General features: G+C 38.8%; 1 protein-coding gene across 2 annotated transcripts in view; it reads right to left on the bottom strand.

The window, feature by feature from the left end:
• baz1a (bromodomain adjacent to zinc finger domain, 1A) overlaps positions 1–18,487 on the bottom strand; it is a 58,855-nt gene extending 40,368 nt beyond the window's left edge. For both annotated transcript variants that reach the window (XM_079832611.1, XM_079832610.1), the window contains exons 1-8: positions 18,349–18,487; positions 17,914–18,049; positions 10,744–11,022; positions 1,624–1,776; positions 1,423–1,524; positions 1,187–1,274; positions 939–1,073; positions 695–755 (exon numbers count right to left, since the gene is read on the bottom strand). In XM_079832611.1, coding sequence (XP_079688737.1) covers positions 695–755; positions 939–1,073; positions 1,187–1,274; positions 1,423–1,524; positions 1,624–1,776; positions 10,744–11,022; positions 17,914–18,026 — 931 coding nt within the window. In that variant the 5' untranslated portion in view covers positions 18,027–18,049; positions 18,349–18,487. The remainder of the gene's footprint in view (positions 1–694; positions 756–938; positions 1,074–1,186; positions 1,275–1,422; positions 1,525–1,623; positions 1,777–10,743; positions 11,023–17,913; positions 18,050–18,348) is intronic.
• Between the last annotated feature and the right edge of the window lie 4,574 nt (positions 18,488–23,061).

The following is a 23,061-nucleotide window of genomic DNA, read 5'->3' as shown; positions in this document are numbered from 1 at the left end:
GGAAAAGAGGATATACTGGCATCACCTGGCTGAACGGATTTAATGTCTTGTGTGTGTTCGGGAAGTTGCAGTGATGGAAACAGTAACAATTTAAGATTTGTAATTAAAATTTTTGTAAAAAAATTTCACCAAAGAACTTTTACTTTAAATAAATGTTGATTTAAAAAAAGCCTACATCAGTGTAATATGTTACCATATGACAGGTAACACTGAGAATTATAATAATTGTGATGTGATGGTCGGGTGTGGCTATCCAAATCAGAGAAAATCCTAGCGTTTGGGTGGATGATTTGCAGGTGATGTTAAGGCTGATCCGCGCATCTCTAATGTGGATTCAGTGTAATCTGCAACCTCCGCCCCACGGGCTTTACAATGGTGGATCCACATGATTGCCAACATCAACCTCAGGAGTTACAATATCGGTCACTTTAGGCGGCTTACAAAGGAAATCGCTGGGTTCTTTTCATCTACTCTCTTCAGCTCTTTAAATTTTGCACACTAGTTAGCTCCTGGTCACGTGACAACGGAGCACTGTAAATGAGAGTGATTTATGACTAATACTATCCAACCTAAAATCTTCTTTACAGTTAAGAAAAAATATTTTGAGGTCAAATAGATGCAATCCATAATTGACACAATGACTACTAGATACATTTTTTTTTAGTCTGTAACGTATTTTACGTTTTAAACTTACCCGTGGCCATCATTTGTTCTTTCTGCTGCATCAATTTTAACTTCTCCTCAACATAATTCATCTAAATTTGGGGGGGAAAAAAAATAATCTTTAGAGAAACAGTATTTAAAACTGCATATGTCCTGAACTTAACACCAGACAGTTTTTTTTCTTAATGAGTCATGCTTGTAATAGCCTGAATGAAGATGGCCAAGTTTAAAAAATCTAATTCTAAACAGACATGCAAGCATACAATAACACAGACCTCTGTTGGAGAGGCATCATTTGGACGACGACCTCTCCCCTTCCCTGGTGGACTGAAGACAAACACTGGGGGCTCGTCCGGGAAGAAGTGGGAGAAATTGTGTTCCGCTAACTTATGTTTAACAACTGTAGATGGCTGGAAAGAATAACAGCAACCAGAGGGGAAAAAAAACACATTAAAATTAAAATAATTAAAATTGGGCAAACTGTACAACTGCAGTCCAAAAACTGAATAAATTATTGTTTTACCTTCAGTCTGATGGTCCCGTTCATTGGTTCACAGTGCTGTTTAAGAAGAAGCTTCAATCGGTCTCGACTAAAAATGTTTTTCTTACGACTATAGGATGAAACGAGGAAATAAATTAGCAAGTTATTTTTTTCCCAATGCCTTTACATTATTAGTAAACAAGCAAGAGAAACAGACAGAACGCATTTATTCATGAATCGATCTCTAATAAAAAAAAAAAAAAGAATGTGCAACTCACTTTATCTGAGCAGCTTTTACAACTAATGGTTCACCACCCTCTGGGCTGACAGGTTGAACTCTGTATTTAAATAAAGATGGACTGGTGGCCTTCTTCTTCTTGCTTAAGACAACAAAGCATAAAACACACCATTTATTTGAAAATGAGTTCAAGGATACACATATAAAGCCATTAAATAGAAAGGCAGTTCAGAACACTGACCCATTAGATGGTGTTTTGGGAGAAGTGACTGTGGGCTCTTCGTCACTGTCGCTGATCACAATTGAATCCCCCTCTATGCGATGTTTGCTATGGCCGTTGACTGTGCCATTGGAATGGGGAGACGTAACCTCTAATATTTTGCAGGGTTGCCGGCTGAACATGGAAACATAATTAATAAAATTAACAAATTTGCATGCAAATGTTAACTCCAAATGGAAAAGTGTGAAATATTAACCAAGTGATCTAAAAATTAAGTACTAAATTTGGACTAAATGTTTGCCTTAGCCTGAGAACCTGAATTCTACCTCAAAATGGTACTAGAAAAAGTAATTGCAGATAAAGTGAATCACCTTTAAAGAGTAGTTCATAAAGAAAGAGTGAAAAATGTGAGACTCCATCTCTCCCAAAATAGACATTTAGATATTTCCTTTCTGATAATGTAAATATTATAGTTATCCTAAATGCAGAAAACATCACTATTTGCAAATTTCTTCTTTCAATAAAGAATAGATATACTCCACCAACCACCAATACAGGATTGGGTGTGATCTATTTGACTGACTGGATGAGACAGCAAGACTCAGCCAGACAGACAGCAGTCTTCCTACTTCCAAAAAGAAAAAAAAGAAAATCCCCCTCCACCCCCTGTCTACCAGTGGGGCTCCATTCTGCCTCACGTCTGATTGTCTCTGTAAGCTCTGATGTTGTCTAGGGCAACTCCTTGCACCAGTTCAGCCAATCGGAAAGACTCTCTTAGCTCCACCCATTCCTGTTATGTTACCTCCACATATCAAGGTCAGCTCGTGATGGCCGACTCTGATCCTTTCCTAAAGGACAGAGATCCCATACACTTTCCTATAATGGCAATTTTCCATTCAGGATCAGGCTTACAGTAGTCTATGTTATTATCGCTGGACTCATAATTGTGCAGGGTTGGCATATTTCTTTTCCAAGACTTGATAATTTACTGCATGCAGAGCTGCCAAGGACTCTTTCAGAGCTCCAAATATGCTTTTGTCTAGAGGAGACAGGCGAGGGTGGAGACGTATTGATGAACATCTGGGTGTTTCACTTCTGTTAAGCCATGGTCCGTTCTAAACAGTAACTTAAACAAGGCTATTGTTCATCACCATTCGAATACATCCTCTTCTACACAATTGTGGCTCATCGACATAATGGTTGTTTTCCACCAGTAACAAAACATTTTTTTTGGACAACAGTTGACTTTAATGTTATTTTGCAATTCAAAAGACAGATTTAAAGTCAGACTGCTACAAAGTCATCTAAAGCCATACCATAGCTTAATGTGAGGGACAGAAGAATATTCACATCGTTAAATGTAGGGCTGCAGCTAGGGATGCACCGATATGAACATTTTGGCCGATACCGATAACTCTTAATATTTGAAAGCCGATAACCGATATATTGGCCGATAAATCTAAATACAAATTTTAATAAACTCTGAGAGCCTGATTACAAAAACAAAAGGCTCACCATTAAAAGCCATGTCCCAAACACTTCAACATAAATCAAACCTATACACTACAGTAGCCTATTTGAACCAGTGTGAGATTCCTTACCTTTTCAAATAAATTTTACACTCCTATGGCCAAAATTTTTTTTTTAACACTTTACAATAAGGTTTAATTTTTGTTAGTATTAGTTAACCAACAATGAATGAACAATACTTCAACAGGATTTATTAATTTTAGTTCATGTTAATCTCAACATATTCAGACCCAAAGTTGTGTCTTTTAACATTAGGTATGAACTGTGAATGGACTGTTACAAAACACAAACATTTTATTACTAAAAGAAACAAAGGTTATTGCTCTCTGTTTGTTCATGATAGTTAATGCATTAATAAAATGAGACCTTATTTGTAAAATGTTACCAAAAATTATATTGTCTAAAAAATAAAAATAATATACCTAAATAATGCAAACAAGTAATTGAACAGCATTACTTAGGCTGCATAATAAAGAATCAGAATGCAAGTGCATGAAATAACCTCCGCACAGACGATAAAGAAATGGTTTTAATCAAACCATATTGTTGATGGAAATGATACGAGAACAATAAAAGTGCTAATTATAAAAAATAATGCTTCTGTGTTTTTGAAAAAAAAATATGTTTAATATTACAGTAATAGTAAACATCTGTAATATTAGTCTAGTCTATTAGGAATAATGTTGCTGTTTGAGAGCGCGCTGAAGCTGGAGAGAATGAACCAACAACCATAAACTGAAGCGCTTAGAAGTTTAATTAACAACTAAACTAGGGATGGGGCCGATCCGATCCAGTATCGGTATCGGGACCGATACCAACTTAATTCACGTATCGGATTTTCCCGATCCAACCTGCGGAAAAATCCGATACCCATGAGCCACGTCTGCGCTTTCCAAAAGTGATTCCCGCCGGCTTGTCTGCTAGCTGGCTGCAAACTATGGAATGGATTTCCTGAACGGAGGCGCGGCTCAATGAGACACAGAGTTATGAGACACGCCCCACTCAGGAAATCCATTCCGCAGTTTGCAGCAGGATAGCATTGAGCAGCATTGTGGCTAGCCAACATGTCAGCTGTGTGGAAATACTTCACACTGGAAACACTGCAGAGCAAGACAATGTTTGCAAAACCGTTATTCAGAGAGGTGGAAGCTCCCTCGCGTCGTACAACACAACAAACGCAATCAAACATTTAAAAAAGCAGACAAGACTAGGGTGACATTTAAGAGATAATAATCAGGGCTTGACATTGACAATCGTCATCTGCAGGTGTATTTCGGCTGTGTAACACTCACACCAGCCACTTTGAACTTATTATGGTCTTCTCAAAAGCCATCTGTTATAATCCCGTTTCGCATTATAACCAATCACACGTGTTTATATTGAGTTTATGAATATAATAATCAGAGGCGTTCAGATTAGCGTAGTTTTGTTCAGCGCGCGCGCTGCTCTCACTCTCGCTGAAATCTACACTCAAAGCAGAGATAAACGTGCGATGCACGCAGGAGATTAACAGTTTGTTATATTTCAGCACAGAAAATAGTTTCAAACAAAACACAGCAGAACCACAGCGCATCTTATATGACTGGCATTAGGTTGGCTTGACGTTCGCGAATCTAGGGACCGTCTCTAAAGTTACATAAAACATTGGTAGGCTATACACGTTTCTAACTTAAATGGCATTTGAAGAGAATGACTTAGTCATAAAACTGACTGTAAAGTGTTCATCTAGGTGTTAGGTATGATGCACACCTTTTGGATTTTTGATATTTAATCAAATAAACTGTTAAATCATATGAAAATATATGCTTTATTTCACTAGAATACTGTATGGGCTCTTACACAAAATATGCTAGATTTAAATGTGTCATAACTGATAGAACACTGATGAGAATATTGCTTGAGAATATATTTACAGATATAATATTAGAGATTTATGCATTATCCATTGCAGATTGACGACGCATTGACGACGTCATTGACAACGGCCATTAAAAGGAAGGAAATCACACAGAATCTAGCTTTAAAAAGTGCTTAGAGCTGCTTGATTTATTTTTTGTTTGTTGATTTTCAAATATAAATTGATAACCGTGATAATTTGGGTCACTATTATGTTCATATCATACTTGCCTGTTGAGTGGAGTTTATGTCAGCATCATATAAAATCAACAATAATGATAATAATAATATTAAAGCAAACACAGCTCTGGTATCGGAATAGTATCGGTATCGGCCGATATCCAAATTCTGGTATCGGGATCGGATCGGAAGTGAAAAAATGTGGATCGGTGCATCCCTAAACTAAACGCATCATATATGAGAACAATCAGATATTTATACAAAATAAATATAATATTACAACTTATATTAGCACAAAATCACGCATAGGTGAAGGGTTATAACTCCTGTGGATGCTCTTCCCCTGTTTGAGAGCGTGCTGAAACTTAAGATGATCACCGGTACAGTGAAGCACTGCGGGTTATTGACTTAACGACACACATCCTATATGACTTTAATCAGATGTTTATACTACAAAAACGTAATATTACGACTTACATATGCTTAAAATGACGCGAATGCACAAGCGAACTTGACTGTGCTGGTCAGAATGCGTTGTTGACGCTTCCCACAACAGCGCGCTGAAAAACAACTAAACCCAGAGAATTCACTACGTTTTATAACAGAAATATTCTCATTGCAGTGTTATGTATAGGACAGTCCCAGTATTTATTAATGCTGTGCATTTCTGTTTGAAATGCGCGCGCCGGTACAATGAAGTGCTTTACTGCATCGTTAATTAACTCAACCAAACGCATCCTATATGGGATTATATACACAAAATAATAAATATAATATTACAACTTACAATGGCACAAAAGGCTGTGAATGCACAAGCAAACTTGACTGTGCTCGTCATGAAGGTGTAACTCCGTGGGCGCGCGCTGAAGCTAAAGACCGGTACAATGAAGTGCTTTACTGCATCGTTTATTAACTCAACCAAACGCATCCTATATGATATTACATACACAGAATAATAATAAATATAATATTACAACTTACAATGGCACAAAAGGCTGTGAATTAGGGGTGTAACGGTTCGCGTATTCGTACCGAACGGTTCACGGGGTGAGTTCCAAATGGAATCAGTATTCCCTATTTGATCATCCCTATGTGAGCAGGACACGCGTGTGCCGTGCCGTATGTAGCAGTTTGGAATGCACTTGGCAAAGGGAGCGGCGTAATTTCCTCATTATCTTCAGCTGGGATTTTCCTGTGACAACGCAGCGCCGGCATAAATAAATATATAATTCATATTTTTAAGAGTTATATTACTTTTTATATACAGCAGCCTATTACAAAGCATATTTTTATAAACTCTTTAAAATAAAAAAATATTTTTATTTGCAACAGTTAGGCTAAAAAAAAAGAAAAGAATTATGCAGATTAGTGATGCACCGAAATGAAAATTCTGGACCGAAACCGAAAATTTAGTATGCACTTGGCCGAAAACCGAAACCGAAAATGTTTAAAAATCCCAGCTGAAGATAATGAGGAAATTACGCCGCTCCCTTTGCCAAGTGCATTCCAAACTGCTACATAGGGCACGGCACACGCGTGTCCTGCTCACATAGGGATGATCAAATAGGGAATACTGATTCCATTTGGAACTCACCCCGTGAACCGTTCGGTATGAATACGCGAACCGTTACACCCCTACTGTGAATGCACAAGCGAACTTGACTGTGCTCGTCATGAAGGTGTAACTCCGTGGGCGCGCTCTTCCCTCAACAAACGCGCTGAAACACAACGCTCTTTTACAGCCTATTCTATTCTCATTATCATTTTATGTAGATTATAGAAGACTTGCGCTGCACATGTTGCACATAACTGTATTTTCCTTTTCGAAGTGATTCCAAACATATTTAGAGCAATTCAAACCCATCATGGTGGACAGCGCATCCGTCTCAGCTGAAGGAAATAATACATTATCTATCGGCTTGACTATATCGGTCAAATTTTCTTATTGGACCGATAACGATAACATCAAAAATAATCATTTATCGGCCGATAACGATATGTTGCCGATATATCGTGCATCCCTAGCTGCAGCTATCGATTCTTTTTGTAATCGATTAATCTAGCACTTAATCGATCGATTAATCGGATAAAAAATAATCTGTGTTTCAAACAACCAAAACAAATAATGCATAACGAAAATGAAGAGGAAAAGCAATTTAATTTATTAATATGCACAACAGGTTTCATGCTGTAATCTAGCCCTGACATCAAAGTAAATATCTTATGTAGATTTCTACACCTGCAGCATTAATCATTAGGCTACTAACAAATATCATTTCTGGGGTGAGCCTATTTGCTATGGTAACCTTGCAACCTGTGTGTGTGTGTGTGTGTGTGTGTGTGAGGCTTCATTGCAGTTTGGTACAGCAGAAATACATACATTCATTTTCAATAGAACGCTGCATTTGGCTTGAATCACTTGCATTGCGGTGCATTTTAGGTGAAGTCTCCGTTCGAAAAATCGCGTCACAACATCACGTCCCGGTGTATACAGTGAATGCTGAAATTGTTGCATGGCTACATAAAAGTTTAAGCATATGTGATGCATTGCCACAATTGGTCTGACTGGTGCGCGAGAGAGAGGAGGATGCATGCGTGTGTGTGTGTTACTAATTTTCTACTATTAAAGTTGGAATTTTTCCAACAAATGCAAAAAGTGCATTTCTTTGTGATTTTAAAATACTTGAAGGAAACGGTTCACTTTCAGCTGTTATTGTCTATGGGGCAGATTTATGTTTGTTGAACATCAGATACAGATACATTAACACAGTAGTAGACCCCTACATTACATTCATTTGGATGCATTAATGAGAGAGTGATTGTGTGTGTGAATTACTCATTCCGTCTCTATTCATTATGAAGCTGTGGTTTGTAATTACTTCAAAAGGTATTCAAATGTATGCCTATAATGGTTGAGTTGAGTTTCTAAGCTACTTTAGTGACTTTACTTTAGTCACAGGACGGCGTTGACACTGCGTTTCTGCGCTGCTCTCCGCGCGCGATCTTCACGCGAAAAGAGGTCTGCCTTCAGGGCGCGCGCTTGTTGTCAAAGACGCGACACGTCTCAACTCTCCGTGTCACAGAAAAAAGCTGAGGACTGAACGGATAAGTTTTCTGTATTGTTGTTTTTGAATAGTGCACAATCGATCGCTTCAATGTTCAAACTGGCAAGGCTTTAAACCCATTTACTTGACAAACTTTATGAGGACGAAAGTGAAAGCGATCTGGCTTTGGGGCTTGTGCGCGCCGTGTGTGTGTGTCAGCTATAAGAACGGTAATCAACTTACATAAACTGTGTAAAACATGCAGTTACTATAGTGATTCTGGGCATCTAGAATCTAAACTAAATTCAAAATGTATCACGCGCTATGGTGTGCTTCCTGAATATTGAACAGCGGTCCGTGTGAATCAGATCAGTGCGCGTATAGTGCGCTTCATAGGAATTTAACGAGGCTTCGAGGCAGAATTTTTGTAATCGAGTAACTCGATGAATCGTTTCAGCCCTAGTTAAATGTAAATTTGACGGAAACTCGTCTTCCCTCCGCTACAGCTGTCAATCATTCACCGTTCAGGCTCAGCATTCAAAACAGAGGTTGTAACCGAACGCGACACGCTTTTTTTTTTTACAGTCTATGGTTATGAGCATCAGTGCGGTAAAACACTCTCCAATATGCATTATAATACTTGATCTGTAGATAAAGGGCTCTTGCTGGAGTTTATTGCCGTTTCTAAACAATGTTGTACTCACTTCATAGTCCTTGAAACACAAGGACTATGAATTGGCATCAGACGCACATTAACTGGAATTTAAAACTGTGAAGAAACAAATGATCAATAAACTGTAGGACAGATGTACACTAGGTGTGCGCTCAACATCTCTTCGCTTTGTGCCGAGAACTTTTCAGTGCGCAATTGCGCAGCGTACGCTGTCTCCATGTTGCTTTAAGCACATCATTATGCACCCGAGATGCGCATAAACGCTTTGTGCCGATCTGTTTTGGAAGCTTTTCATATTATCATAGGTTTTTTTTGCGCAATGAAAGATCATTAAAATCTTGTTCTGTTGTATCCATCATATCTTGTTGCCTCATTAAAAAGCTGCACAATACATGTCAATAGTACATGATAGAAACGATATGCAATATAAACTATACAAAATTGGCCTACACTGAGCCGTGCAGTTCCTGCATGACTTTTATGTGTCAGGTAGGGCTGGGCGATATATCGCATGACATTGTTAGGCGCATCTCGTCAGTAAAGCCGGTTCCTTGATTAGTAGTAAATCGCCATCAGCTGCTTTCAGATAGAGCGGCATTTACTACACAGAGCCGTAGTTCACTGACAAGCTGAGCCATATCGCATTAATTATCACGGACGTATCGCCACGCGATATATCGCCCAGCCCTAGTGTCAGGTGAACTTTTATTTTGTAAGTTGTGTCAACATTCTGTTGACTGGAAGCACAAAAATACATGCACTGACCACCTGTTATCCAAAAGCCATGTGAAGAACAAGGAGAAGTACAATGATAAAGCTAGCAAGGCCACCACGTCCCTACAGACGTGCATTAATGCAGCTGCATTCAAGTCTAACTTTAATTTCATAACTCAGGGAGTACTTGCTGTATTTTCCCTTGTTTTTAATGCACTTTTAATGTACGTATGGAGCTTTTTTTGGTTCTTTTTTTTAAAACTTTTTTAGCACTTTCATTTAAACTTATATAAACTAAAATAATTTATTTTACTGGACAGTTTTAAAGCTCATTACCATTAATATTTTGTGACTTGAAGTACTTAAGAGTGCAGTGTTATGTTGCATCATGCCGTGTTTGTCCTGAAAAGTACTGAGTGAATGATGTTTGTTACCTCAATACATTTTAAGGTTATTCCTATTTTAGGTTCTATTATATTAACATTAAAAGCACACTCTTTTACGACTAAAATAACAGTAAAGGGTAAAAAGAAAACTGAATTCACAAAAATTTAAACGGAAAAAATGGATTTTGGGAAAAAATTAAGCAGATTTTATAGGGCCCTACATCAAGCATCAGCAGGTAAAAACAAAACTCTGAATCGATTCAGATTGTTGAAGAGAGAATCACGATGCATCAGAGAATCAATATTTTCACCCACTCTTAAAATGAACAGTTCTTAAGGCCCATTCACACCAAGAACGATAAATATAAAAGATAACTATATTAGCAGCCACACCAGCGGACAATGTCGTTCTGTTTATTCTAAGTGCATGCTTATCTGCCGCTATAGCAAGCTGGATTGTGATTGGTGCCAATGTTCAGCTGGAAAAAAAATTCTAAGTGATTCCAACGATATTGCTTCTCTGAGCCATTATCAATAGATTCAGTGACTGAAACTTTAGCGGTACACTAAAACATACATAACTTATTAATATTTATTAAGTTAAAAAAACCTATTGCTTTATTCTTCAAAAGTCTGATTACTGATTCCATTTACATCAACAAAAAACAAAGCCCACAGCGTGATTCATGTTGAGTTATGAGTGACAACAATATCTCACCTTGTACCGGAGCGATTGGCAACATCCACTATCTCTCCGGGAAAGAATCGGTCTTTGACATAGGCGTACACATCATCACATATCTCATGCAGGCGTACGCGCTGCGTAAGTGCTGTCAGGTGCAGTAGAGGGATGACCAAGGCATTGGGAAAGTTCTGAAGATTGAGTCTGGCTTTCCTCTCGCTATCCAGAGCCTCCTGGTAGGTCAGGCCAGGTTTGCCCGTCACCGCACAGCTCCACACCAGGCTGTTACACAGAATGGTCCTCTCAAAGAATTCACTGTAAAAAAAACAACAACACAATGAGTAATGCAGTGGTTCTCATAGTGTGGGTGACCCCCCTTATCATCTAAAAAAATAAAAAAATAACAAAACAGCCGTAGCTACGGCGTTCAAGTGCGTGAATAGCGGTTGGCGCTCAGCCTTTACAAATCTGCACTGAACGGTTTCCACTGAATCATTCTTCTTTAGACTGTTGACTTGTCACCAGCTGAACAAGCCAGACATACAAGTTCCTTCCCATAGAAAAGCACCTCTTCAGCCGACAACATCACACGAAGACTGTCAAAAGAGCTTACTGCAGCCATATTGTTCATCTAAAGCAGGGGTGTCCAACCCTGCTCCAGGAGAGCTACCGTCCTGCAGATATCAGTTCCAACACACCTATCTGTAATTATCTAGCACCCTGAACACCATGATTAGCTAGGTCAGGTGTGTTTGATTGAGGTTGGAGCTAAAATCTGCAGGGTGGTAGCTCTCCAGGACCAGGGTTGGACACCCCTGATCTAAAGCATCACTGAAATAGCATTTTTTTTTATTTTATTTAAATTAAAAGATGTGGTCTGTTCTATTATACATATTCTTCAATTATTCAATGACATTACAAAGTGAAACTATTGCAGGTGTTTTTCATTGCACTGTTTTTAATAAAAATAACTATGTCTTTACTATTTTTGGTGAAATTATTTGATAGATTTTTTTAAGGTTTTAACAGGGCCTGACACCTTTACAGTTTACAGAGATATGAAGATACTGCTCACAACTGCGTACTCAACCTTCGCAAAAAGTTCATGTTTTGGGTAAAACAAATAACAGAGTGGAGAAATTTACCCAAAATACATCTACTTATTGACCATCACTAGGGTTGGGCATCGAGAACCGGTTCCAACTTGGAACCGTTTAAAAAATAACGGTGCCATTGGAATCGTTTAGAAATGTTGTTTTCGATTCCGATCATCGGTTCCAAACGCGCAAGTTTTCGGAAGTGCTTGCCGCGCCCGTTTGTTCTGTTGCAGCCATGGAGCACGGTAAGCGGCGCTCAAAAGTGTGGCTTTATTTCACTTAAAAAAAAAAAAAACGCCTGGGTCGGCACAGTGCAACACATATGACAAACGTATTTCTTGCACGGGAGGATGCACTACAAATATGTGGTGTATAAATTAACGAGTGTAGCGTGTTTGAAATGCTGCGCAGGTCTGTCCTCCTCGGGCAACCCTGTGCTAACCAACGTTATTAAAGGGATAGTTCACCCTGAAATGAAAATAAAGCCTTCTTTTACTTACCCTGATGTTGTCCCAGTGCCCTATGTCCTATGACATTTAAAATACTGTTCCTGCACGCGCTCCTTCCAATTATGGCAGAGAATGGCGATCAGCTAAAACATTACAAAAAATAAACAAATGTATCACGCAACGATACAGGGTGACGCGCGCCATATGTAAAGTGTTCAGGGGGCACACTATAAGGTTTCGCGAGAAAGAAACCGTATTATTCAGTCAAAACACTGAGCTCGGCCGTTATTCTGAGCGTGCTCCTCTGTGTAAGCTATGAGCCGTCAGCAGCCGCCGGCGCTCATGCCTAATATAATAACTCGCACTGTTGTTGTCATTGCACCCAGGATAAGCACACACACACACACACACACACACACACACACACATGCACCATTTTGAGAAATAAAGCTCAATAGAAAAAAAACGCGCTTCTCGTCTTTTCTATAACGTATATGATAAGAAATAATACTAATAATAAAACCTCCTGAAGTGAATATTGTGTACCGGTTGTCATGACAATATTGCACGAGGCTACTGCGGCTTGGAGTGCGCACACACAGGAACACGCGCATTTGAACAACAGCTGGGTGAGTAAAAGATGGCTTTATTTTCATTTCAGGGTGAACTAACATTATCCCACCTCGTCATAATCAGGTAAGTGATTGTAGTGTAATAAAGCCCTTGACCAAATTGCGAATTGTGGTGAACAACAACGTTACTGAAATTATTTTTCCCCCTCGTAGATAAATGTAGCTATACGCAAATTGCCCACGCTAGTAGCAGTCCTAATATGACTGCTGTTAATGCTATTGTTAAACCGGGACTCGGTGTGAAACTCACTTGCAGCAAAGCAAGTGAAAATGCCAGCGGAGAAAGTCCCAAAACTAAAACTCATTATTGAATCAAAATACAATTTTCCTCTGTGAAATGAGCCTGTGACATGTTGTGACTCCACCCCTCAAAGAATCGGAATCGAGAATCGAAAAGAACCGTAATCGAAACTAAGAATCGGAATCAGAATCGTTCAAATCAAAACGATGCCCAACCCTAACCATCACATCATCTAAAAACATAATATAAAAAGTTGATTAAACCGGTCATTAGTAATAACCGCAAATAGACTGTTTCAGCGCAATTACACACATTTTAAAATTAAACAACTTCCCATATCAGTCTTATGACCTGTAGAATCAATGTCAATAGCAACCCCCCTTCCCAAATTAAGCTTTCTGAACAACACTACAGGGAGTGCAGAATTATTAGGCACGTTGATTTTCTGATCATATTTTTTTCTCAGAAAATCAACATGCCTAATAATTCTGCACTCCCTGTATAATGTCTCATTTCGGTTCTGCATACTACAGTACCAGGGTTTTTCCTGGCTCTAAATGAGGCGGAGGTGGTCAAATCCTGCTTGGCCCAGCCGACCCACTGCTCGCGATTTTGTCAATTAATTGTCAGTTTTAGGGCTGTCATACATTTTTTGTGTGCTTCGATCATTAAATAATTATGAATTGAATCCCTTTTAAGTTATCACTTTGCAGTGTACGATTACAGCTAACACCTTTAAATATTTATTCAATTCAGTAAATAACTGAAACAATCACAACAAACTGACAAAATAAAAGGGTTATAAATGTATAATTCATTTATTTCTATAGAATATGTGTTTGTGGAACTAATGGTCACTCTTTGTGTTAAACACAATCCAGAATCCACTAAGTACACACTACTTCATTATAGAGAAAACAATAAATGAATAAAAATGTATAATCATATGGTATGACAAAAATATTTATAAAAAATTGCAATTACAAAAAGTAATTTGGAAAAATATCTTTGGGCTAATTTTATAAAATCTAAACATGTTAATAAAAAGGTACAAATTACTTTGTGTTCTTATAAAATACATTTATGAAAAAAATTTATATTATTAGATTTATATTTATATATGAATGTAGATAATTATATGGGCCTACACAAATTGTTTATTGCAAACGTAATGTGCAGCTTTGTAATGGGGCAACAAAGATATGATAGATACGAGAGAACAAGATTTTAAGGCTTTTAATAATCTTTCAGTGCACAAAACTATGAAACTCTTCAAAACAGTGCGGCACAATGCGCATCCCGGGTGCAGAATGATGCGCTTAAAACAACGTGGAGTCAGAGCGCGCAGTGCAGTGCACATTGAAAAGTTCACGGCACAAAGAGAAGCTAGTCTATAATGTATATCTGTCCAACAGTTTACTGATTATTTGTGTCTTCACAGTTTTAAATTCCAGTTATGGTGCGTGTGATGCTAATTAATCGTCCTTGTGTTGTCACCCGGTAGCGAGTACAACATCGTTCAGAAACCGCTAGATAAACTCCAGCAAGATAGTCATTATGCAGCCATTTATCTACAGATCAAGTATTATAATGAATATATCATCATTATGAGAGAGAGTTTTACCATGCTGCTGACTGTTGTAACCGAATGCATTACTTTAACATAACGATGTAAATATTATTCTGTCCCACACATTCAGCTATGGAATGGCTTTAGATTACTTTGTACCAGCAAATCATAATATAATAATGATTCCTAAAGGATCATGTGACGATACATATTTCTGATGATTATTTAATTATCACGACAGGCCTAATGTCTGTCTGAGTTTTGTCGACAGACAGAGGCGGCATGAAATTTGACGGAGGCGGCCACCTCATAATTCTCTATGCAGGAAAAACCCTGTTCGGGTCCGTAAACCCTGATCCGGCTTGCAATTCCACCGCCAACAGTACGCTTATGACAGGCGTGGTGTAGTGATCGACATCATTCTCGTCCGAAGTGCCATAATGGCTAGTTTCCACTGAGCAGTACGGTACGCAATTTTTTCCATTGTCAGGAGATGTGAATGGTTCCCTAATTCCAAACCGTACCACTTTTTTGGCACCCTTCTATTGCGGCACCTAGCCCAGTAGGCCGGTACTAAAGGGTGGAGCTAGACTCACTGTAATGTTGATTAGTTGACAGAGAATAGTCACTTGTGCGTGCTTATTTGGTTGTGTTTTTCCTTGCAGCCTTGGCTCAAACAAAGCGTGTCGCCTTCTTGTGACAACAGCCACATGCCGAGAAGCAAGAACAAGATCTGCTGTATGTCGTCCATTGCTAGAATGACGTCAATCACTACACCACGCCTATCGTAAGGGTACTGTTGGCGGTGGAAACAAGCCGGATCAGGGTTTACGGTCCCGAATCATACTGTACTGAACCATACCGCACAGCTTGTGTGTGTGTGTACACACATAGGGGTTGGATAATGAACCTGAAACACCTGGTTTTAGCCCACAATAATGTATGTAATGCTGCAGCCAATACAGCATCAGTTCATCCTGGGAATGACAGTAACAAGTCCTTCACAGTGATCAGATGAATTTTGAGCCATTTCTCTTCCAGAACAGTGGTCAGGTGACTATGTGACGCTCGATGGAAACGAGCCATAAGGTGCAAAACTATTCCACATCTCTTAGGCCCAATCCCATTTCTAAACCCTTAGCCCTTCCCTTTCCCCTACCCCTTCGTTTTGCTTGTTCACGTGAAGGAGTAGGGGTGTCTCGATTCTCTTTTGGCTGGACTGGTACGGGTAAGGGGAAGGGCCAGATAGCCCTTCAAACAAAGATTTTTTTAAGGGGTATGAAGAGTTTTCCTCCACCGACTACCGTGCTGCATAGAATGTGTGTATGTTGCCACTCGGGATCGATCACTTGCGTATCGCCTGGCTGTCAGTTTCTCCGTAGCTTGCTAAACACACTTTTTGAGTGATTTAAACACAATAATAGTTTAAAAATATATATCTGGTCATCCTTCATAACACAGTCGATATTTACAATACATATCGTCTGTAAACTCTTGCGTTACCAAGGCAACGACTGACTTGACGTATAATGTATGAACATTATCGCAGCACCACAGTAGATAACGAAACCATATCCGTACCGGCCGGCTCGCATCAGCACGGAATGGAAAGGTTAATAAACAAAGAGAACAGTTTGGCCCGATGGAAAAGAGCTCCACCAGTCTTGTAAGTTGTGTATCATCTTAGGAAACTCTAGCTCATACGTTTTTGAACTGAAAGCGAGCGCCATTTTATTAAGTCCAAATACAGCGCAAAACTCTGTTGGGAGTGAGTAATTTGGTAAACATGCTCGTGCCTGATTTCTGTTAGATATAGCCTACGCACTTCATTGCTGTTTATACTGGTTAAATGTCACAGGACACTAATAAAAGAAACGGGGTATGATGACGTGTAATGGTATAGTAGTGGTGTCCCACTTCTTAGGGGAATATTTTCACCCCTACGCCTTGGCACTTTCAAGGGGCAACGGGAACGGGTAGGTGTAGGAGTAGGGGAAGGTGAAGGGGTATAAAATAGAATTGGGATTGGGCCTTACACAATTTTTATTCACTTCAAAGTTTTATTTGAAACGGGCACAATGCATATATTTTGGTTTATTTCTAAACAGAAGTCATAACTTACTGATAGTTATTTACAGTAGTTAAAACTATATAACATTGCATGCCATTCAAACTCAGGTGAGAAATTTGTACTTTAACAATTAGACAGAGATCCCAAAAAACATAAATATACCATTTATGGAGACTATTTGTATTTCAAAATAATACAATGGCATAAATAACATAAGTTATAATAAATAAATAGTTTGTGTATATCAATTATTGGACAGATGGTCTTAAAAAGCAAACTTTACCAATATCTCGCCTTGGGATTTATCTCCAAGTAGTTAGTAGTCATCATAACTCAGTAAACAGACCTAAAGGATAGTTGATCTGCATCCTACCTCCAACATTAGCCCCACATGACCAAGATGAATGTCAACTTTCTAAAGAGCTGATGACAGATCAAGACCAAAGACAACCATCCAGACCAGTTCAAATAGTTGCAACTAAGTACTACTTGGTCATTATAATCGTTCCCTTTCCAGTCACATATGAAAAGTAAATAAATTCCACAAGGCCCGATAACAAGTGACAAACATAATAATGGGAAAAGCAGTTTAACTCCAGCATCTATGGGCAAATACACTAACAATAGCAGCGACCACGTTTCAAGCAACAACATCCTGTGTGTGGATGAGATCTGTCCCATCCCTGCTAACAACCCCAAAAACACCCGACCAGGGGCTTCCCGTGGACATCCCACCCGCAATAGGACACCATGTAAGCCCTTGAAACAAATCGAAAGATAGTTGTAACACTTATTTCCCCCAGTCTGGTCTCTATATCGTGGTTTAGCTGGCTAAACTAAGCTAACTAACTAGCAGCCAACTCTGTTAGCAAAGGCCTCCAACTGACACCTGCCGAGTGTACCACGAAGGAGGAAAAACTGAACTCTTTAAAAATACATGGTTATTGCACACCAGGTGGTTTATAGGTAAAGGTGGTTTAAATTAGCAAACTAAGTTGAAATGTAGTTTGGTAGTTGTTTTAATTATGAAAAATAAAACTTTGAAGCGGGCTGTCACTTCTGTTGTTAGTTTCTGGTGCTTCTGTTGTTGGCTGGCATCAAAGGGGAAGTTGAAATGTACAAATAGGAATAAAATAAAACTCTTACTCATAGGTCCTGAAGATTTCGTGTGTGACTTTACAGAGGAAGACTTCTTCGTCGGGTCTGAGATCAGCGGGCGGTTTCTGCCTCACGAACGGCTTTTTGTGGAGAAGCGGCATCTTTTCTTTATCTTTATCGGAGACTTTCACAAACAACAAACACAAAAAGACAATTAGAAAGTGAGATGTCAAATTAATGAGAATCCATTAAAAATCAGAGTGTGAAATTTGTCGAAACCAGTTGAAATAAAACCGTTAGGATTTCAAATCCTAAAAAAAATAACGATATCTTCAGTCTTTGTTAATGACACGCGCTTCCCGGGTGACGTTCAAAATCCAGCCCACATGTTTCGCCGTTTTATTCAAACCGAATATAAAGCACACGCTTGGTTCCTATATATCAATCGAGTCCGATACAAAGACGACTAAAGATGATATTTACCAAATCTATGATGTACAAAAGATAATCGGCTCCGGAAGGGAAAGAAAAACACAAGAGTATCAGGGTATGTCCCACTTCTCCGAGCGGGGATATTAAGCGTGTTGACGACAAGTTTTGATCCGCTCTAGTTCACTTACCCACCGGGCTAGCGCTGGGGGTGGAACTTCCACGACAATTCTGTCATTGCATTGGGCGGTTCGAGTGCCAATCACGCCTCCGCAGCCAATAGTGGGAGGCGAAAGTGGAAATAGTGGTTTTTATTTTTTTTCCACCACAGTTGAATCACATTTTTAGCTTAATATATATTTGAATTGGCGTTGATGCGACTTGATGACAAGTATTCTGAGGTTGGAAATAAACACAGATAATTGTCACCAACTTTGTGACAAATTTCCCAAACAAAAAACCTAGTTTCGTAAATTAGATTAGAAATATTTTTGAGTATAAACGTACCCAGCCAACACACCCATGTGGGGTCCAAAGGGGTTGCACCTGGGCTACCCAACTGGGACCCAGCTAATTTTGTCCTCAGTTTCCATGGAGGTCCCACATGAGTAAGCCCAGATGGGTTGATGCCGGGCCCATAGGGGTAACCAGGTAGTACCCATTTGGGGCCTACATGGGTCTGCCCATATGGGTTGATGATGGGACCCAGAAAGGTGTTATGTAGGGCTCTTATGGGCCACAACGGGTATATTTATGGGCTACCATATTTTCTGTTTGGGTTACCTTATTTTACAATAAACCCCTAAATACAAACATAACATGCAATCCACTAAACCAGGGGTTTTCAAACTTTATGATGCCAAGGACCCCCAAATATGATGAACCCCCTTCCTAACAATAAAAATCCTATTTTTATGTATGAAAAAAAAACCATTTAAACTGTTAGATAAATAGTAAGTACAACATCTTTTCCAAACTTAAATTGGCTACTTAAAGGGTTAGTTCACCCAAAAATGAAAATTCTGTCATTAATTACTTACCCTCATGTCGTTCGACACCCGTAAGACCTTCGTTCATCTTCAGAACACAAATTAAGATATTTTAGTTGAAATCTGATCGCTCAGAAAGGCCTCCATTGGCACAATGCACGGTACACTCTCAAGACCCTTAAAAGGTACTAAAGACGTCGTTATAAAGTCCATCTCACTACAGTGGTTCTACAATAACTTTATGGAGTGACAAGAATAGTTTTTTTGCGCAAAAAAACCCTAAATAACGACTTATATAGTGATGACGATTTCAAAACACGGCATCATGAAGCTTCGAAGCGTTATGAATCAGTGAGTCAAATCATGATTCGGATCGCGTGTCTAACCACCAAACTGCTGAAATTTGGAGATCCAAACTGCTGATTCGACTCGCTGATTCATAACGCTTCGAAGCTTCATGATGCCATGTTTTGAAATCGTCATCACTATATAAGTCGTTATTTAGGTTTTTTTTGCGCACAAAAACTATTCTCGTCACTCCATAAAGTTATTGTAGAACCACTGTAGTGAGATGGACTTTGTAACGACGTCTTTAGTACCTTTTAAGGGTCTTGAGAGTGTACCGTGCATTGTGCCAATGGAGGCCTTTCAGAGCCATCAGATTTCAACTAAAATGTCTTCATTTGTGTTCTGAAGATGAACGGAGGTCTTACGGGTGTCGAACGACATGAGGGTAAGTAATTAATGACAGAATTTTCATTTTTGGGTGAACTAACCCTTTAATGTTGGACGTATGAACCTGCAGAAGAACATTATCAATTAAAAATTATTTGTATAAGCAACTTTCACAATAAATGTATGAAAGCAGCTAACGTGCTGCGTTAAGAATACTGCCTTACAACCCAGTGAGCGAGATAAAGGGGACTATAGTGAGAAAAACTCACTAGAGAGAAAGATACAAAAATATACAATTCTTGAAAGTATACGCCAAGAAAGGAGGGAAACAGAATGTTCTTTTTATTCTCTGGAATTTTCTGGGGACCGCTTAGAACCTTCTGGAGGACCCCTGGGGGTCCCTGAACCCCAGTTTGAAAACCCCTGTACTAAACTGTTAAAGGTATTCAATGAACAGAAACCAGTAGTTCATGCTTTTCTTTATTAAGCAAGGTTTATTTGGAATAATTTGAATATGATTACTACATTTACAACTTTATAATACAAAATTATCAAAAAAAGTTGAAGTTAAAGTGAAGCTCCTGACAAACTTAATTTGACAAAGCTTGTATTGTTTATATATGCATATCTGTACACCTAAGATAATGTATTTCGCAAACAAATCAAAGAAAAAAAAACAGTGCAGCTCCTCACTCTTCTGTCATCGCTCTCTCAACTGCCTTTTGAAAAAGACAAAACAAATGGATCAACCATTGTCACTTTTTTATTCCCTTTTTCACAGTTAAAGCCTTTTGGTGCCCCTCATCAAGTTGATCTAGATGAAATGCTCAGCAGGGTCAGACAAAAACAGGTGGTGAAGAATCGACACACGGAAACTGCAAAAGAATTAAGAATTAAGTGTGAAACCATCAGGAACCCTTTATCCCCAGCCCAAACTGCAATCTAACTGGAGTCTTCGGAAAAGCTAAAGAATCCTAAATAAATTACCCCCACTTAATAAGAAACACAAGGGGATGTGTTGTAAAATACATGATTATGGTTTCAAACCTGTCTTGGAGCACCACCAGCCCTATATCTGACACACCCATATACTATATACCACACCACCTATATCTGGTTTTGCAGTCTCTACTAATGAGCTCATGAGTTGAATCAGGTGTGATAGATGAGGGAGACACACAAAATGTGTTAATTATAAAGTGAAGATCTACTAGTGTAACCTACTAGTTAGGACTCAGTATTACCAAATCCTTCAGAAGACATTACAAATTATTTGCAACAGTTTTCTAAAGTGTTACTATATTGGGTATCTTTTGTGCATTTGTTATTTTAATTAGCATTAAATGAAAAAGGGAAAAAAAGCACACCTTTAACATTTTAGTGTAGTTTAGTGGATTGCATGTAATGTTTGTATTTAGTTTTTTTTTCTGTAAAATAAGGTAACCCAAACAGAAAATATGGTAGCCCATAAATATACCCGTTGTGGCCCATAAGAGCCCTACATAACACCTATCTGGGTCCCATCATCAACACATATGGGCAGACCCATGTAGGCCCCAAATGGGTACTACCTATGGGCCTGGTATGAGCCCATCAAGAGAGCCATCATTAACCCATCTGGGCTTACCCATGTGGGACCTCCATGGAAACTGATGACAAAATTAGCTGGGTCCCAGTTGGGTAGCCCAGGTGCAACCCCTTTGGGCCCCACATGGGTGTGTTGGCTGGGAGCACAGCTGGGTTTGCCCATGTGGGACCTACCTAGTTGACCCAAGTGGGCCCCAGATAAGATGCCCATTTTGAGCCCATGCCCACTCAGTACCCCTGTAGCCCATGTTTAACCTATGTGGGCCCCACATACACGTGTTGGCGGGGTAGCCTAATCTTTAAAGTAAAATCATAAAAGGTAGCAAAGTGTTTATGGTACGCCGTTTTATTCAAACAAAGAGAAAGAAAAGATGCCGCTTCTCCACAAAAAGCTGTTTGTTAAAACAGTGTAATTCATTTTGTAAATTTAAGAAAATGTTTAAAAACAAGGTGATAAATAATTATATCACAATATAAATAGTTGGTGCATGCAATACTTAATTTATCGTAATAATATCTGAAATGTATACATGTATATATGATCTTTGTAATTTTCCTTGTGCATTTTGGGAAATGTCTTATGTAACTCCATTGTTTATCTTGTACTAATCTAATCCATTAGAAAAAACATACGCTCATTAGATAAATAGGCATAATAAGCAGTGGCTTCTGCCTACACCTTTTCGTTTATGTATATATTTTTATTTATTATTAAAAATTTGCATGTTAAGACTGAAAAAAATAAAAAAATAATGCATTTCTTCATACCCCATGAAGTAAAAATTGGAGTTTGGCTTTTCATCCATGCCTATTAGTTTTGTTCTGATAATGTATTCTGATTTTTCTTCCAGAACAGTGGTCAGGTGACTATGTGTTGCTGCTGGTGGAGGAAACGTTTTCTGACTTGCTCCTCTAAAACACCCCAACATTGGCTCAACATTTTTTTTTAGATCCGGTGACTGCAGGCTGGAAGATTTTCAACTTCACTTTCATGTTCATCAAACCATTCTGTTACAAGTCTTGCCGTGTGTATTGGTGCATTATCATGCTGATACATGCCACCCCCTTCACTTCAGGGTACGATGTTTGAACCATTATGTGTACATGGTCAAGTCAAGTCAAGTTTATTTATATAGCGCTTTTAACAATGCAGATTGTTTCAAAGCAGCTTCACAGTGTTAAAGAATTTTATTCAGCCGTAGCCGTTCCGGAGAAAAAGGTGATGTCATCAGTTCATTTCAATTATCATACGTGTCTACCATATGTGGGCTTTAGATTAGATCAGTTATTTTCATTTATATGGTTAATTTAGTTTAATAATTAGATTTATTTGGATATTTAGTTGAAAAATGTATTGTCCCCAACTGAGCAAGCCAACCCAGAGGCGACAGTGGCAAGGAAACCAAAACCCCATCAGGTGACCTAATGGAGAAAAAAACTAAACAAAGGTCCTCCAGAATGGTTCGGTAGTCCCTGGCAGTGACGTACCCATCAAGTACAGTAGGGAATGCCATGA

Source organism: Gobio gobio, assembly GCF_949357685.1.
Source record: "Gobio gobio genome assembly, chromosome: 13".
Taxonomy (NCBI): domain Eukaryota; kingdom Metazoa; phylum Chordata; class Actinopteri; order Cypriniformes; family Gobionidae; genus Gobio; species Gobio gobio.
This window is presented reverse-complemented; position numbering and strand designations above follow the sequence as displayed.